General features: G+C 38.3%; 2 protein-coding genes across 14 annotated transcripts in view; one reads left to right on the top strand and one right to left on the bottom strand.

The window, feature by feature from the left end:
- The window catches only part of axo (axotactin), a 508,380-nt gene that overhangs the window by 316,212 nt on the left and 172,682 nt on the right, over positions 1-19,486 (bottom strand). For all 13 annotated transcript variants that reach the window (XM_073983728.1, XM_073983738.1, XM_073983733.1 and 10 more), the window contains one exon: positions 3,605-3,889. In XM_073983728.1, coding sequence (XP_073839829.1) covers positions 3,605-3,889 — 285 coding nt within the window. The remainder of the gene's footprint in view (positions 1-3,604; positions 3,890-19,486) is intronic.
- LOC141402443 (uncharacterized) lies at positions 2,358-3,585 on the top strand. The gene is made up of 2 exons (XM_073983746.1): positions 2,358-2,455; positions 2,550-3,585. The coding sequence occupies exon 2, from the start codon at positions 2,557-2,559 to the stop codon at positions 3,547-3,549; it is 993 nt and encodes a 330-aa protein (XP_073839847.1). The 5' UTR covers positions 2,358-2,455; positions 2,550-2,556; the 3' UTR covers positions 3,550-3,585.

Here is a 19,486-nt window from a genome sequence, read left to right on the forward strand (position 1 = left end):
GTTTCGGAAAGAAGAAAAATGTCGCCCCATATGAGCTGTTTTGAAGGGAGTGTTATCAGTTGAGATATATGTACTACTCCTGTATACTAAATATGCAGGCAATTTTGGTACTTATGTGTACAAAATGGTACACAATTTGGTACAATTTGATTTTGGAGAACGGATAGAGATATAATACTGAAATCTGGAATTATGATTACTCCTGGAGTATAGGCGGAATCCTGAAATTTGGAATTCAGATTCCAGTTGGAGTGTAAGATTGAGGTAGTTTTGGAAATTCGTTTTATGGGTACGAATAGTACTAAATTTGGTGCTTTGGTTTGTCGTGACAGCTGACGCTTCTCAGCTGCGATTGATGGGAGATGTTATCCGAGAACCGCATTCACACGATAGTTGTTTATGACATCTGCGACTGCATTCGTGTGAATGTAATTTCAACCTGCTTGACATGTTTGTTGATCTAGAGGTTCTCCCTATGTAACGCTGGACTTCTCTTTCTAGATCATGAAGATATCTCCTGACATACCTGGTGGGGTGTTCTATCCACCATATGGTGATTAGGATGGCTCTCACGAAACACTCGAGCAATTACTGCAACGAAAACATGCCATTGGGATGCGCGTATGACGTGGACATGCTGTCGAATGTGACTGCTAGAATCTTGGGTAGTTTGGAGTCGGACGAAGGCTAAGCTTGGAAACTAGCTTCATTCCATTTAATTGTTAAAAAAGGTCGCGCAAAAACCACTTTGCTTTTTTTTTGGAAGAATTGTATGAAAAGAAAGAAATTTGTTTCTCAAACAATTATTTCCTGTTGCACTACTGAATGAAAAAGGTTGCGCACAAACTATATTCAATTGATATGATATGTGGAATAAACTTACATATAATAGTAAAAGCTCATCAAGATATGATACAGGGTTACGAAGTTGTAAAAAAACTCATAAACCTAGACAATGAAAATAACACATGAAATTATTTTAGCATTGGGTGAGAGCGGAGGTGAAGGCTCTCCCTTTCTCCCTTCTTACCCATAAGTTCGAAACATTTTCAAGAAAATTTTCGTAGTCTGGCTCACGAGAAACTTAATTTTTTTCGAACTGATACTTGCATGTGTAAACGTTCGCAAAAAAATTGAAGTTACTTTCAAAGCACTTGCATTGATTACTGACAAGGGAATTTTCTCGCAGAGCAGTTGAAAGTCGGTGTGGCAGTGAATATGTGTGAGTGTATTGGTATTTTTCGAACTGTCACTTGCATGTGTAAACGGGGGGTAACACTTGTGCCAGACTTTGAAAATATTAAGCGCCCCATACACTATCAAATTTTGATGTCAACATTTGTAGTAGTATGTGTAAATTTTTCAAAATATGAGAATGTGTGTGTGAATTTAATGGATTGAGGAAAATCAAAATAGTTTTGATTTTCAAAATGAAACCCAGTCAATCCGATGAATATGGTTTATTTTCAAATTGTCAAAAAGCAATTCTGGTAAAAAAGAACATTGCGTTTGTGTAGAAATAAAAAAAATTAAGTTCATTAATGTTTAGAGGAAAATATGAAGATTTCGACTGCAGATTGAAGGCTGATTGAATGCTTTGCTACACACTTATCAAACACACACGTACGTAAGGGGTTCATCGGCTTGGCAATCAAATTTGATAGTCTATGCCATGCTTAACATGAAAATGTTTGAACTTCTAGGAGAGAGAAGGGTGAAGGAGCTCCCTTTTTCCCTTCTTAACCATAAGCTGGGCACTCACCTATCAGTCTGCCCGACAGAATTTGTAATAGTATGTGTAAATTTTCGAAAATTTGAGAATGTATGTGTGAGTTTACCTAGCCTGATGAAAATCAAAACTGTTTTGAATTCAAAATGAACCCCCATCAGTCTGGGTGAATTGTGTTTATAATTTTGAAAAAAAGAAAATATTGTTGGTGTAGGAACACAAAAGAACACAAAGAATTCATTCATATTTGGAGGAGAAATTGAAGATTTTTAGACTTGACTGATGGTTCTTGCTACACACTTGTCAGTCACACCTACAGAAAGTGTTCATCGGACTGGCGGCACAGCCTGATAAATGAGAGGGGCCTATAAACTCAAATTATTTTCATGAACATGTTCATAGTCTGGCACAAAACTAAAGGCCTCGTCACATAAGATGATTTCTGGCTTAATTCATTAAATTGCATGTTCCTTCGGCTTTAAGTCAAAAGTCAAAGCATACGAAAATCGTGTTTCAGCACACATTCAGCCGCGTAGAGATGCGGATGTTGCAATTTAATGAATTAAGCCAAAAATCATCTTATGTGACGAGGCCTTAAGTAAGTCCATATGTATATTAGACAATTTTCCTTGCGGCAATTGCCAGTTTGAAGGAGAGAGAGGTGAGGCATATTGTAACCCTTTGCCTCTCAACAAGTTATTCATTGTTTGAGTTTTTAAAAAATCGGTAACTCTATTTTATATTTTGTTTATTTTGTTATTTGTATTACAGAAATTGCAGATTTATTTTTTTTTTAAATTTTAAATATTTCTTCTCTCAGCCACATAATGTCTCCAAGAATGGTGCAAACCGATCCAAATATCGTTCGCCGATTACAAATTTCTCATAAGAAATCCATTGAGAATGCCAAAAGTTTAATTGATGTGACACCGACAAAAATGCTGGCAACAACTTATTTGAATATGAATAAATTGAAGGATGATTTTAGGGCAGGCAAAAGGATACTTAAGGATAATATACAACTACTGCGGCGTATTAATTATATACAACGGAATCAGGGGAAAACTGAATGTTATAACAAATACAAAGGCCAAAAGACAACGTATTTGGAGAATTTGAATAAGCAGCGGGAGAGTATACAAAAAGAAAATTTCGAGTTGGGCAGTCGTTTGCTTAGAATCACCTCAACAATGGATACTCGCCGCGAATTACAGGAAGAATTAAAAGATCCCCAAACTTCTAAGGTGGATGAAGAAAATGTAACGCTTAAGGACACAATGCTTGAGGCTTATATGAGTGTTACATCCATAAAAGAAAAACACTTAATGGAACAACTCTTAAGACCAAAAATTTTTGTGGATTTGTATATCAAAAATCTGCGGCCATTGGGTAGACTGATTATCCAACTATATACTGAAGCCTGTCCTGATTTGGTATTGGAATTTGTACGCTTGTGTACCCACAACAGTTGTGAACTGATTCGCATTATACGCATTTTCCCTTTACTTTGGCTGGAGGCAGAATTGACCGTTCACAATGAAATGCTAAGTACTGGTGGTTATGAACACCAATCGCATTGTTTAGACCAATCAGCCAAAATGGGTATTTTATCCTTTGCCAAATGTTATCTTCAAGGTTTTCCTTTGGGCCTATTAAATTTCACAATCAGCTTCAAAAAATTGCCCATATGTCAAGATGAACGCATACCCTTTGGTGTTGTTACTAACGGTTTGCGAATATTATCCTCGCTTTCAGTTTACGGTACAAAAAATGGCAAAACCATAAAGGATATACTTGTGGTGAATTGCGGTGTCTTGTAAAGATGTGTTTTTTTTTTTTTTTTTGGTTTGTAAGAATACTCTTCTCAATACTCACTATAAATGTCACAATGTTCACCCTCATAGTGGGAGCCAAAACAATCGCACGATATTCCATAGTAGTGATTAATGCAACGTGATCCAACAAAACATAAATTGTGACGCGAATGACATTTGTCCGGACAGCCTTCGTTAACGTTTTCATGTTTGGTGGCCACCAATGGTGATATGGGCAATAGATCAGAAGCAGCTTTGCCCGAACTCAACGTTACGTTGCGTATACAGCCAACAAATGATTCGATGATGTATTTAACACCGTGCAATTTCTCTTCGGATGAAAGGCCTGAAAATAAAAGAAAACAAAGAAAAAGACGTCATGAAATGAATGGGAAAACATTAAAAAAGGATTATCGGTAAAATTGTTTGCCTTTTTGTTGATGTTTTAGACAAATAAAGAACGGAATGTGTGAGAATTTTCGATTTTTTCTTTTGTAGAATTTTATTTCCTGGTTTTTACAACCTTTCTACATGTAGTATTGTTATTATTGCATTATGGGCCATTATTATAGGTGTTCTTTTACTATCTGATGGATTTCAAAACGCAAAATAAACCAATTTGGAGGCAATAAAATATAAATTTTACATTGAAAGCTAATGTTAAGAAGCTCCTCCTTGAAATTCAATCATCGCTTTTAACTTTAAGTTAACCGGAACGCTATAAATCTGTTCGGTAAATCCAAACTATAACAAAAGAAGACTCATAATAATGGGGGTATATGTAAGTTCGTTTTTCGGCTTCATCTGCCTCTGGATCTATTTCCAGTTCAAGGAATGTGGCTGCTTCGACTGGTTGTCGCCACAAAACTACTGGAGTTAGTTAAGTAGATTTGCAGCGCAGTTGAAGAGGTGCAGTGTGTCAAGCGGGCCTGTGCCGCATGCTGGGCAGATGTTTTGTACATTGTTATCGAGCCATGCCTATAGGAAGTTAGACGATTGTACCACCTCGAGCAGATTGAGCCAAAACTACTACGGTTTGTCGAGACAGCTGACGCTGACGGATGTTCTCCGAGGACCGCAGCTATCATGGAGTTTACGGCATCTGCGACTGTCGATCTAGGGTTTCTCTCTTGTAACGTTGAATCTCTCTATCTAAATCGTGAAGATCCCTACTGACGTGTTTGGGTGGGGGGTTCATCCACCATATGTTGATTAGAATGGCTCTCACGGTAACACCCGAGCAAGTACTGCAACCAAAGAATGCATTATTTTGCTGTATTGGAAGAATCTTTGTTTCCTCATGTCTTTATTAGGGCAACATTCTAACGGTTGCCACATTCTGTCCAATCACGTTAGATTTCTTTCTCTGCCCCCTAAGTGCCACTCGCTAGGGACTTCAGGGCCCTGTTCCTACATCTCAGCTTGTCGGAGATAGCTGAGGCATGAGTGGATGAAGTGAACACGCTGTTGAATGTGACCTCTAGAACCTTGGGTTAGTCTGCTGTCATCGACCATGACATTCAACTCAGTATTCACCTCTACTGCCCATGTTGTGAACCAAATAGACGTTGATTAATGGCTGATATTTGCATATTCCTGACGTGGTAAAAGGTGGTAAGATCAGTAAAATGGCAATTTAGCCTTTCACAAATGACATCAGGGACAATCATCCGCATACGTTACGATCTCAATGCTCTCTGGAAGGGGCTGGAATACAATAGTGGTAGAGGTTAAACAGTACCGAAGATATCACTCCACAATGGACGTTTCATACTTGGCCGGAGGCTATTCTGCTCAATGCCCTTGTGATATGTCGATCGAGCGCCAACATCAATGTCACATCGACTGATATGTGAGGAGATGGCGTGCTGAAGATTAGGGGGTCCAATCCCCCATATGGGGACGACCGAGCAAGTACTGCAACGATAGCATGCTGTATTGCAAGAATCTTTGTCTCCTCAGGTAGATGGTCCATTGCATACATGAGGAGGCAGAATGCCACCCTGAGAACAGCAACAGAGACTGTTCTCAGGGCGGAATTCTGAACAAATCAACCTATCGCAGTTAACAACGTTTCGTTATCTGTAGCCCAATTGCTGCCGGCTGCCGTCTTGAGGATCTTTCTCATACATCTCAGATTGTCGCGAATAGCTGTTAAATACTCGGGTGACGTGAACATGCTATCGAATGTGAATCCTACAATTTTGGGGTAATTGGTGGTCGGAATTCTGCCACCATCCACCATGACATTCTACTCAGTGCTCATCTCTACAGTCCATGTGGTAAACAGATGTGGGTGGTTAGCGACAGGTTAAGTTCTTTAGTGAGATACTCCACTCCCAGCTTATCCATTACCATGAAGATTCCATCAGCATCCAATGCTTAGGATGATTTAGCGTTCCTGATGACATTCACAACATCATTCATTGTAAATTGTGGTGGTTCATCCTCGGCAGGAAGAGATCAAATGCGACGTAGCACTGTCGGTTGAAATAAAATAACCTCTACGGATCAGTCAGCGTAACGTCACCAAATGTGATTGAGGTCCTATCTTCCATTTTTCAAGGGTTCGAAATGGCAGCTCCTGGACACTGGGTTCACTGGGTCTCGGAACGTCCTTTCTGCTACCTGAACATCAGAAGGGTTGGACAGATCGGGTCACTAGATCATTTCTCAGACCAGGTGACATGATGTTTATGCTTGGCGAAGTTGTGACACTCTCCGCTAATTCTGGTACAAGCGTCCTCATTAATCGTGCAAAACGTAGAGCTATTAATCGGGTCGTTTTCGAGTATCGAATTCCACAACTCATGATAAGCATTAAAGTCACCCAAGACCAAACGCTTATGACCTTCCAAAAGCAGGCCTATTACTTGGAGTACAGCTATTTATTGGCGGCATGTAATCATTGAGCAACTCTTGGACTGTTCCACACCTGACTGCTACCCGCATACATTCAATGTACGGTTCATTAGAGCCAGGCTCAAGTGAGATGGGTCTGCATTGAACAGACTGGTTTAATAAGAAAGCTTTTGCAGTCGCGATCCTTCCTTAGTACGTTGTGACCGTCGCAATGCTGTAAGCTGTAATTTATTGTTGAGCCTGGTTTCCTGTACCGCCGCGAACCTGATATTCCTCCGACTCATGAAGTTCACTATTTCCTCGATCTTACATCGGAGTCCGTTGTAATTAATTTGCAAAAATATGCGTTTCCAAAGATTAGAACAGCAATTGCTGGTGTTAAGTGCTGCGTGTGCGGCTTCGGGGGAGTCGCTTATTCTGATGATTACGACGACGACTCATTGGGGGCTGTGTTCACGCAGAATGCAGCAGCATAGCCCTGTCGCAGTCCCTCTCATGGAGGAGGCCAGAACAACCCCTGAGGTGCATCCACTCCCGACATTTTTTGTATTTAACTGAAGTTTTTATGTGGTGGATGCGAATGTGACAAACTGAGCACATTCATATTGGTCCGTCCCGGGATGGACCAAAATAATTCGGAGCAGGCATGTCGGGAAATGCTGCTCCCAATACAAAATTATGTGGTTCGGGATCGGAGAACCCGCCGCCGCACAGTGGTCGAAAGCACTGATCTAGCGGCGCGAAATTCATAACTTGCAAACGAATTAAGATACGTCACTGAAATTTTGCACAAACTCAGCTTGTACCTGTGGGTAATAATGGGCCAAATATGAACAATATCGGCTAATGTTTTGGTATAGCCCCCATATAACGGTACTTTCCGGTTTTTTGATATTTTGAGGATTTAAGCCACAGTTTCGTAGCAAATTAGCTGTAATTTGGTACTTAGGGTTCCTAGTGGTCATAAAATATTTCCACCAAAAATTATGAACATAGGTCCTCATTTTGATATAGCCCCCATGTAACCGTACCTCCCAATTTAAGGTATTTGGAATATCATGACCACATTTTGAATTCAACTTGGCCGTAATTTTGCATTCCGTGTTCTCACTGCGTATAAAATCTTCTTGCAAAACATTTTCAATATGGATTTATGTTTCGATGTAGGCCCCTTTATGGTACCCCCGATTCGTTGAACTTTTACTTGTTATCCCATATTTAATAACATATTTAGCTATAATATGGTATTATAGTGTCTCCGGGGGTAGAACTCCTCCTTGCAAACATTTCTCAGGATAGGTCCATATTTTGAGTTAGCTCCCATACAAATGCACAGCTAAATTTGTATGAATTTCATGCAAAATCCCTTATTTTAAAAGTGCAGTCATCAAAAGATTTGCAAATATGTGCAACCCGAATGTGGTTATTCAGTATCCAGAGAGTCCAATTTCTTTCCCCAAAAAATAATCGGACCTAAGTTCGGCCAAGTTTACAAGATGCACTCTATGAAACAAGCGAGTACAACCCACAAAAACACTAAAAAATTGAATTTTTTGAAAATTTATTGCTATATAACTAAGAACCTCCAGACCCCTAACTAATTTTTTAATTTAAATTAAACCCTCTGTTATTAATTAAAAATATATCTTGTCCATTTTAATTACGAATTTATTTAACATTTAAACAAATATGAAGTTAATTTTTTTGCAAAAATTTTTTTAAAATCTGATGCAACAAAAACTCTTGTATTTGATAGTGAATAACTGAGTGAATATTTACAACAAATAAAATGCAAAAACAAAATCTTTGTCTGCAAAGTGTCTGTAGTCGATACAATGGTAAATATTTCGCAATTTTATAGTTCGATTTTTTGACTTTTGCGCCGTTAGATCTGTGGTTTCGACCAGTGTGCGCCGTGGGATTGCAACATGTGTCGTAGGACAAGCCGTTCGAACTTGGCTATAAAAAGTTGGTCCTATATTATTTAGCTTTGAAAGGATATATGTACCCAATTCAAATATACGCCTTGGTACATATACGAGTACATACATAAATTTGTATATGGTTTATTACATCCAACGCAAATTAATTAACTTAAGTGTTAAATTTTAAATGACATTGACAACATTTGTTATGTGTTATAACCTCCAGCTGAGATGCAAATATTCACTTTCAATACGTTTTCTTTTCAGCTGATTTGGTTTTGCAAACTAATTAATGTTAGGTTGTTTGTTTGACTTGACACATTAATTAAGTTATATGCCGATAGCCGTAAATTTTACATAAGTACATACATACATATCGTCGGTGTCATGCTTAAATGTTTCATACGCCATTTGCCTGATTCGAGAAAAACTCAAATTAAAAGTGGTAAAAAATCCAATATTTAAGAGATCAGGAGTTTATTTTAGTCAGATATCTGTAATAGTCTAGATGTTATAGCCAATTTTTATAATTGCAAAAAGTTGCTGATTTGTTCCATGGCATCTTTTTTTCATGTTTTTGGCAGTTTGTGTCGCATGCAAGACGTTTTGTCACATATTTCACAAATCCACTTTTTATCAATTGTGTTCCACCTCCATTATGTGAAGTGCTACTGTGGAGATGAAAATTCAGGGCTTTAAATGAAACATTTATACTAAGTAATTTTATTTCAAAATCAAACTCGATTAAAAAATTAATTAAAACCACTTAGTACATTAACATAAAAGTCGACGAAAATTCACTATTTAACACTTTAAACATTTACATGAGAAAACAAGAAAGAACGGCGTTAAGTTCGGCCAGGCCGAACTTGTTATACCCTCCCCAAGAGGTGTATTGAAGTAAAATGGAACATTTAAGGCCTGCGTACATAAGCTGCCTTGCCTGATCGCCTTGCTTTTCTGCTTCATTTCTGACATAATATAAATAAAAGAATAAAGAAGGCCGAAATATTTCGAACTGGGTTGCCCTTTTCTTTTTTATTCCAAAGATATCAATATTATAAGATAGGAAAAGTCAATTGTGAAGAATTAACTGTAGACGGAGTTAACCTCTGTTGCTACGATATCATAGCAACATTCTGTTAAACGAAAACTGTTACTCATTGGAATATTGACAAGAAAAACATTAAAACTCAAGTTTGACGGCATTCGCTTTTGATTTTTTCATTGAATGAACAATAAAAAAGAAAATAAATAAATTTCAGCCACAAAACACGACGTTAATGTTTTCTGGAATAAAAAACGATTGGCATTGCTGTTATCAATTCCAGTGAGTTGTGTAGCCATCTGTAACCAAAATGTGGAACTATTAGCATATGTTTTTGGAAAATGCATTTGTTCGGGTATTTATTGCTATACGTCTTTGTTTATTCCAAAGACGTATAGCAATAAAGACTAGAAGGCAGCTTATGTACTCTATGAAGCCGCGGCTATGAAACCGCGGACCTACGTATACTGATAATTCCTCTTGGAATATTTTATAAACCCATGAAAGACTAATTAACACACCTTAACAACCTTTAGAATTACGAAAATCGGGAGGAACGGTTCTCTTAACAACGAAAATCACTCAGAAAAGCCTTTACCTCCAACAAAGACTAAATCCCAAATTTCAGCCATTTCGGTGGGTTGCTGTGGCCACAACCTTCAAAATACCGAAAATCGGAGGTACCGCTCTATGGGGGCTATATGAAGGCGTGGACATATGTATACCGACAAATTTCAAAGGGAACGTTTAATACTCCAAATAAAGACCAAATATTAAATTTCAGTCATTTCGGTGGAATATTGAGGCCATAATCTTCAAAATACCGAAAATCGGGAGGTACCGTTCTCTGGGGGCTATACTAAGGCGTGGACCTGTACCGACAACTTTCTGGGGGAATGTTTTAAATCCCTAACGAAGACTAAATACCAAATTTCAGCCGTTTCCGTGGAATATTGAGGCCACAACCTTCAAAATACCGAAAATCGGGATGTACCGTTCTATGGGCGCTATATGAAGGCGTCGATCTATACCCAAAAATATCATATGGAACTTTTAATATTCCAAATGAAGTGTAAATACCAAATTTCAGTCATACCCTTCGCCTGAGGCCACAACCTTCAAAATACCGAAAATCGGGAGGTACCGTTCAATGGACGCTATATGAAGACGTAGGCCTATACCAACAAACTTCTTGGGAAAAGTTTTATACCCCCAACGAAGACTAAGTACCAAATTTCAGTCATTTCGGTGTGATAATGAAGCTAAAACCTTCAAAATACCTAAAATCGGGTGGTCTATAGGGTCTATATCAAAACATAAACCGATATAGCCCATTTGCAATACCAAACATCCTAGGAGAAAGAGAAATTTCTATGCCAAATTACAAAGCTCTATCTTAACAAGTAAAAAAGAGTCAGTCGGCTTTGCCTAGAGATATATACCCTCAGCCAATGTGAAGTGAAACTTTCACCTACGGACAGATCGAATGTATTTAAGGTCTCTTCAGAATTTTGTGGCCCTTTTGCGACATTTGAACTTGCCTACAAAAATGTGGATTCCAAATTTTAGACCAAATTGCCCCATTCAGGTGATATCGTCCTAGAAGTTGTGGACTCCATGAAACTAAGTTTGGACATAATATGACGAAGACCAAATGTTGGACCAAATTGGTTGAACAGTTCGAGAGTTATAGGGATTTTTGTAACCTTTCGGGCTGTTTTCCTAAGAAATATGGACATGCCCCTGAAAAAACTTTTACCGTCGTAATGGAGGAAGCGAATGCAAATCGCTTCAACAAAAATGAAAGTGAACTTATCCGAAATTGTGTGTAAGAGGTATCCGAAGGAGTAGACAAATATAGTCCATATTCGAACCTGATCTATATCTGGTTGATATATTAGGATTTGCAAAGTATGGATCACATCGGTCACTCCCTTTAAGAGTTATCGTGCGCACAATTTTTCCGAATATTTTTAAACTTTTGTGGGGGAAGTACCTGAAGGAGTGGACCGATATGGCTTATCTTCGAACTTAAACTATGTTTGGACACAATATTACGGAGGCCAAAATTTGGACCGAATCGGCACATCCGTTCGAGAGTTATCTTGCACTCCATCCACTACACACGGTGTTATAGGGGCTTTTTGCATCTTTCAGGCTATTTTTTCATGAAGAATGGACTTGCCCCTGATGAAACTTGTGCCGCCGTATGGTGGGCAACGAATACAACTTGTTGCAACAAAAATCAAAGCGATTCGAGAGCAGGTCCTAATCTGAACTTATCGGAAATTTTGTGTGGGAGGTACCCGAAGGAGTGGACCGATTGAGTCCATTTTGGAATTTCATCTATGTTTAGTAGAAATTTCACGATGTGCAAAGTACGGATCAAATCGGTTTCTTCCTTCAAGAGTTATCGTGCGCTCAAATTTTCCGAACATTTTCGAACTTTTGTGGGGGAGGTACCGGAAGGAGTGGACCGATATAGCCCATCTTCGAACTTAAACTAAATTTGGACAAAATATTACGAAAGCCAAATTTTGGACCGAATCGGCAGATCCGTTCGAGAGTTATCTTGCGCTCCAACCACTAACACGGTGTCATAGGGTTTTTTGTAACTTTCAGGCCCATTTTCTCTGGAAGTATGGACTTGCCCCGTATAGAGGACAGCGAATACAACTTGCGTAAACAAAAATCAAAGCGATTCGAGACCAGGTCCTAAACTGAACTTTTCCGAAATTTTGTGTGGGAAGTGCCCGAAGGAGTGGACCGATTGAGTCCATATTGGAACCTCATCTAGAAGAGGTAGAAATTACACGATGTGCAAAGTATGGACCAAATCGGGTTTTCCCTACAAGAGTTATCGTGCGCACAAGTTTTGCGACAATTTTTGAAGATTTGTGGGGGAGGTACGTGAAGGAGTGGACCTATATGGCCCATCTTCGAACTTAAATCGAATCTGGACAAAATATTTCGATACCCAAAATTTGAACCGAATCGATTGATCCGTTCGAGAGTTATCGTGCGCACCAGCCAGCCAGACAGACATACAGACGGACAGACAGACAGACGGACGGACATTGCTAGATCTACTCAAAATTGTCTGAAACGGATATCGTACAAACATACTTGGGGTCTAAAACCATTATTTCGATGAGGCACATTTTTGGTTGTATCAAAGTGTAAATACCCTCTTTAGCCTAAAGGCTGAGGGTATAAAAATTGCGAGATGTATCATTAGGAACCATTATTATAGGGTTCCTTATTATTTAATTAAGGTGTTGCCTCCACTTTTCACTTTCGAAAAATATGTGTTGTTTATTTTGAAATATATAAGGAGCATAGAATGTCTGGTAAAAATTTCCATGGGAACAAAACAGACTAATTATACCTTTAGTTTCAGACAATTTGGAGTTGATTTAGCCATGTCCGTCCGTCTGTCTGACTGCCTGTCTGTTTGGCTGGCTGGAGCGCACGATTACTCTCGAACGGATCAACCGATTCGCTACAACATTTGGATTTCCTAATATTTTGTCCAAACTTAGTTTCATTTAGAAGATGGTTTATATCGGCCCACTCCTTCCGGTACCTCCCCCAAAAAAGTTCGAAAATGTTCGGAAAATTTGTTCGCACGATAACTCTCGAAGGGAGTAAACGACTTGATCCAAACTTTGCATATCGTGAAATTTCTACCAGACTTAGATGATGTCCAATATGAACTCAATCGGTCCACTCCTTCGGGTACCTCCCACACAAAATTTCGGAAATGTACAGTTTAGGGCCTGCTCTCGAATCGCTTTGATTTTTGTTGTAGCAACTTTTATTCACTGTCCCCCATACGACGATACAAGTTTCATTAGGGGCAAGTCCACACTTCCTGAGAAAAAAGCCTGAAATTTGGATAAACCCCTATGACACTGAGTGTAGTGGTTAGAGGGAAGATAATTCTCGAACGGATCTCCCGATTCGGTAAAAAATATGGCCTTCGTAATATTTTGTGCAAAATTAGTTTAAGTTCGAAGTTAAACCATATCGGTCCACTCCTTGAATACCTCCCCTACAAAAGTTCAAAAATGTTCGGAAAAATTTTGCGCACGATAATTCTTGAAAGGATTGGCCGATTTGGTCTAGATCAGGTTCGAATATCGACTATATTTGTCCACTCCTTAAGACCTGCTCGCTACCACAATTACAACAGTAAAAGTTTTTTCAGGGGCAAATCAATACTTCTTGAGAAAACAGCCCGAAAAGTGTAAAAAACCCCTATGGCACCATATGTAGTGGCTGGAGAGCTCAAACCAAATACTGCGTTCGTCCACACTTTGGATATCGTAATATTGCTGCGAATATTAGAAGAAATTCGAAGGTGGTGCTCGGATCCGGTGCCACCCCTACAAAAGTTCGAAAATATTCGCTAAAACGGTACGCGCGATATCTCATAAACATAGCTATCGATTTGGCCCAAACTTTAGATATCTAAATATTTTGTCCAAACTTAGTTTATGTTCAAATGTTGGTCTTATCGTTCAATTTCTTGGGATACCACCCACACAATTGTTCAACATTTTTGTGTGCTTAAGGGTCTGTTCGAGGATCCCTTTGGAAATTTTCACCGTTTACAGTGATATTATGTTTTTCGTAGGAAAGTATGGTACAAAAGCCCAATCTATCTATATCCTCCACAAATTTTTGGGCTTTAATCCAATCCACATTTTTTTTTCGGTTCATATGCCCAAAATTTTGAAAACCCCCCCTAAATAAAATATAAAAATTTTTTTTTGGCGGAAAAAAGTGTTTCAAACCACACAGGCTGAGGGTATACCTCTGTCGGTAAAACCGACTGATATTTTTTTACTTGTTTTTTTTTTTTTTGCATTTCTAATAATAATAAGAAGTCTCAACGCGTTTTTTTTTTTTCAAAAAAAAAAAAAAAAAAAAAAACAAGTAAAAAAGCGTTAAGTTCGGCCGGGCCGAACTTTTCATACCCTCCACCATAAAATATTCTGAACTAAAATGGAATAATTGGTTTTCATTCCTGTCCCCAACTTCAAGTGGGTACGTTAAAATGTCAGATAATGTACATAAAATGTTTCATTCGGTAGGCCCTTTTTATGGTGCCTATATGTAACTATGTATGTTGACAATTTTTTGTGGGCTAGAAATTGGGAGGTGCCGTTATATAGGGGTTATAATAAAACATGGACCTATATTGACAGTTTTTGATGGGAGCCTTTAATGTCTAATAACTCCTAATTCGGTTAAAAATTGTAGCTGGAATCCTCAAAATACCGAAAATCGGTACATAAAGTGGGAACTTCAAATGTCATTAACAGTTAGATCGGAGGTATGTGGGCTATACGAAAATATGAATTTAAATGAACAATTTTTGTTGGCTTTTAAATTTCAAACTACAGAAAATTCGTCCAAAAAATAAAGCTAAGGTAAGGAAAATCGGAAGGTTTGTTTTGGGACTATACCAAAACATGGACCTACGTTCGGTTAAATATTTTAAGTAAAATCCTCAAAGTACCGAAAATCGGGAAATATCGTTATATTGGGGCTATGTTGAAAATTGTTGATGTAGATGCGTGGTGACCACTACAACCTTCAAATGTCAAATTACAGTTTGTTCGGTTAAAAATTTTAGCTAAAATTGCCAATTACTGAAAATTGGGAGGTACCGTTATATGGGAGCTATATCCGAACATGGACCGATGTTGACAATTTTTGATGGAGAAGTGTTGTGACCACTAAGAACTTCAAATGTCAAATTAGTGCTAGTTCGGTTTAATATTGCAGTTAAAATCATCAAATTACTGAAAATCGGGAGGTACTTTTATATGGGAGCTTTATCAGTACATCGACCTTTCTTGACAATTTTTGGTGGCGAGGTGTGGTGACCACTAAGAATATCAAATGTTCAAATTACAGATAATTCGGTTAAAACTTTAAGTAAAATTCTCAAAATACCGAAAATCCGTTATATGGGGATACCGAAATTCGTTATAACGAGGTACCGTTATATGGGGCTATACCAAAATATGGACCAACTTTCATAATTATTTCGAATATAAGTTTTTTGGTCACTAAGAACCCTAAATATCAAATTATAGCTAATTCGGTCTAGAAATGCGACTTAAATCGTCAAAATACCTGAAATCGGGTGGTAACGTTATATGGGGCCTATTCCAAAACATTGATCTATGCCCACTAGTTTGTTATATAAGTTTATTGACACTTAAGAACCCTAAATGTCAACTTATAGCTAAATCGGTCTGAAAATGTAGCTAAAAACGTCAAAATACCGTAAATGGGGGGAACCGTTATATGGGGGCTATACCAAAACGTGGACCTATATCCACAACTTTTGTTATATAATTTTAGTGACGCCCAAGAGCCCTAAATGTCAAATTAGAGCTAAATCGGTCTGAAAATGTAGCTAAAAACGTCAAAATACCGTAAATCGGGGAGTACCGTTATATGGGGGCTATACCGAAACGTGGACCTATGTCCACAACTTTTATTATATAAGTTTACTGACGCCTAAGAGCCCTAAATGTCAAATTAGAGCTAAATCGGTCTCAAAATGTAGCTAAACACATCCAAATACAGTAATTCGGGGGGTACCGTTATATGGGAGCTATACCAAAACGTGGACCTATGTCCACTAGTTTTGTTATATAAGTTTATTGACACCTAAGAACCCCAAATGTCAATTTATAGCTCAATCGGTCTGAAAATGTGGCTAAAAACGTCAAAATTCCGTAAATCAGTGGGAGCTATACCAAAACGTGGACCTATGTCCACAACTTTTGTTATATAAGTTTAGTGATGCCTAAAAGCCCTATATGTCAAATAAGAGCTAAATCGGTCTGAAAATGTAGCTAAAAATGTCAAAATACCGTAAATCGGGGGGTACCGTTATATGGGGGCTATACCCAAAGTGGACCTATGTCCACAACTTTTGTCATATAAGTTTATTGACACTTAAGAACCGTAAATGTCAAATTATAGCTACATGGGTCTGAAAATGTAGCTAAAAACGTCAAAATACCGTAAATCGGGGGTACCGTTATATGGGGGCTATACCAAAATGTAGACCTATGTCCACAAGTTTTGTTATATAGATTTAGCGACGCCTAAGAGCTCTAAATGTTAAATTGGAGCTAAATCGGTCTGAGAATGTAGCTAAAAACGTCAAAATATCGTAAATCGGGGGTTACCGTTATATGGGGGCTATCCCAAAACGTGGACCTATGTCCACAAGTTTTGTTACATAAGTTTAGTAACGCCTAAGAACCCTAAATGTCAAATTATAGCTAAATCGGTCTGAAAATGTAGCTAAAAACGTCAAAATACCGTAAATCGGGGGGTACCGTTATATGGGGGCTATACCAATACGTGGACCGATATAGCCCATCATCGAACTTGACCTGCCTGCAAACAAAAGACGCATTTTCCCAAACTTTCAGCGCCCTATCTCCGTTTTTGTGAATGCTAGAGTGATTACCACAGACGGACGGACGGACGGACGTGCACAGATCGACTCAAAATTTTACCCTGATCAAGAATATATATACTTTATAGGGTCGCAAATGAGTATTTCAATGCGTTACAAACGGAAAAACAAACTTAATATACCCTCCATACTATGGTGGAGGGTATAAAAAACAATTTTTGCAGTCGGTGTCCACACTAGCTTCAAGACGAATTAAAGTATCTGCATACATTTTTGTGGGCTTACATATAAATCCTGTGTTTAAACGAGGGTATTTTTGTTTAACCAATTTTTGGGTTATTAAATAGGTTTTCATATAACAATACAATATTCAAAAATATTTAGATTTAAAACCTATTATTCTTCAGTGTTTAAGCCCAGTCCCACATTGTTTGTAACTTGACAAAACTGTGCAATTTTTCCCCATACGCCAAGGAACAATTCGTTTTTGTCTCTTTTTATTCCATACCATTTTTTTGGTCACAAAGCGGATATGGAACATATTGACATCTGAATATCTCAAAAATGTAGCAGATATAAGAAAACCAATTAAAAAATCTTAAAGAGCATGATTTTAAACCTAGTAAGGCACCTTTATCTCAAAATGTCAAAAATGGTGTATGGAACACTTAAGCATGACACCGACGATATGTTACAGGTGAACACACACACAAATTTATCCCAAATTGTTAACATGAATTGAAAATCCTTTCATGAATGAATAATTTAGCAATTATAACACTTGAATAAATGAATAGAACGCTGGTTGTTGGTGGTGGTGGTGCAAATTGCAACACGTCATAGTCACAAAATTATACACAACATAATTTCTTTTGAGGGGAGAAAATCCTATTATATCCATAGTAAATAGGAATTTTAAGGGCGGCATTTAAAGCTAACCTTAAATTAGAAATGTTTTGTAAATTTGTATGTTGTTATCAAGCGAGATTGGGATTATTCGTTTATGAACCAGCATAAGTTTGAAAATGGAATCTATAATTTAGTGTATTACTCCGATAAACGTATATTAAATTCGGTATTAATTACACTGTATATAACTTTTTGATTCATGATTTATTAACCATATTCTGACACAGCAGCGTTTATTTGCGTTTGTTATTTACGGACCTGAACAGGAAAGAATGATCTAAAATAATCGAATTTTAAACTTAAAGAACCGTTTCTAGGATATTTTTATGTTCTAGGAAGTTGTTTACTGAAATCTTAGGTATATTTTCGTAGTTGACTGTATCCTTAATTTTTGGGCGGTTCGGTATCTGTGTACCGGAATTTTGATCGGTTTGATATCAGTAGGCTAAAATCCGAGAAAAAATCAAAAGGAATATTAAACATTGACGATTTTGACTTTGAGGGTGAGGTTGACTGGATTTTATGTGTTCACAGTTATTATTCTTTAAGACGAGAGCTAGAACTTTTCTTCTACGAGTAAACCAAACCCGCGACAGTTGAAGTGATAGGGAAAAAACGCCGGGACACGCGTCTTCTAAGTTTTGGTCTTCTATCCCGCTGCGGTGTCAGATTATGGTTAATAATTTTCATGTCGCACAGTGTTATATGGAATATAAGAAATGCACCAGCCAGACCAAATTCTAAAGAGCCCAGTCGCAATGTCAATGGAAGTAGTTGAAAAGGGATATCTTAAACAAGTTAAGAAGTACCAGTCGACTTTACCGACAGAGATATTATTGTATGTTTGTGTGTTCCTTCTCCTACTCAATCTGGCTCTGGGTCTATCTCCAGTTTTAGGAAAGTGGCTGTTTTGATGGGATGTAACCACAAATCCACTGCAGTTAGGTGAGTAGGTTTGGCAGGGCAGTTGAATAGGTGCAGTGCGTCGTGTGATCGTTGCCCTTTTAGAATTTAAGCGACTGCTCCTCAGCTGCGATAGATAGAGGATGTACTCCGATGACTTTATTCACACTATATTTGCTTATGTCCTTAGTCTGTTGATTTAGAGGTTCTCGCCTGTATCGTGGGACATCTACCTCCAGATCTTGGTGTGCTTGTGTGTGTCGAGCCTACCCCCAAGATGGTGATTGCGATGGCTCTCGCTGTAACACCCGAGCAAATAGTGCAACGATGAGATGCTTCATTGCGTAGCTGTACTGGAAGAATCTTTGCCTCCTCATGTAGATGATCCACTGAAGACATGAGGAGACAACCTGTTGATGATCTCCGGGCGGCATTCTGACAGGTTTGAAATTTTCCCCAATTCTTACATAATCTCGGGGACCAAAATGAAGCCGCAAAGCTTACCACACACAGGTTTTTTTGTCTGCACCCCAGGTGCTGCCGGCTACGGCTTGACGGCCTTGTTCATACTTCTCAGTTTGTCGAAGATAACTGTGGCATGTGCGCACAACTTGAATGTAGTGTCGAATGCAACCACCAGAATTTTGTGGCAGCTTGTGTTTGGAATTGTGCTACCATCGATCACGATATTCAACGCTCTTCAAAATTTCGCAGTCCATGTGTTGAACAGAGTGGCCGTAGATTTTGGTGGAAAAAGGAAAAGGTGGTAAGAGCGGTTAAATAGGAATTCAGTCTCTCACAGATGTCAACATGGAAGGTACCTGACGCCAGGATCGTACA

Source organism: Musca autumnalis, unplaced genomic scaffold, assembly GCF_047663935.1.
Source record: "Musca autumnalis isolate F117 unplaced genomic scaffold, ASM4766393v1 scaffold_4, whole genome shotgun sequence".
In the NCBI taxonomy this organism is placed as follows: domain Eukaryota; kingdom Metazoa; phylum Arthropoda; class Insecta; order Diptera; family Muscidae; genus Musca; species Musca autumnalis.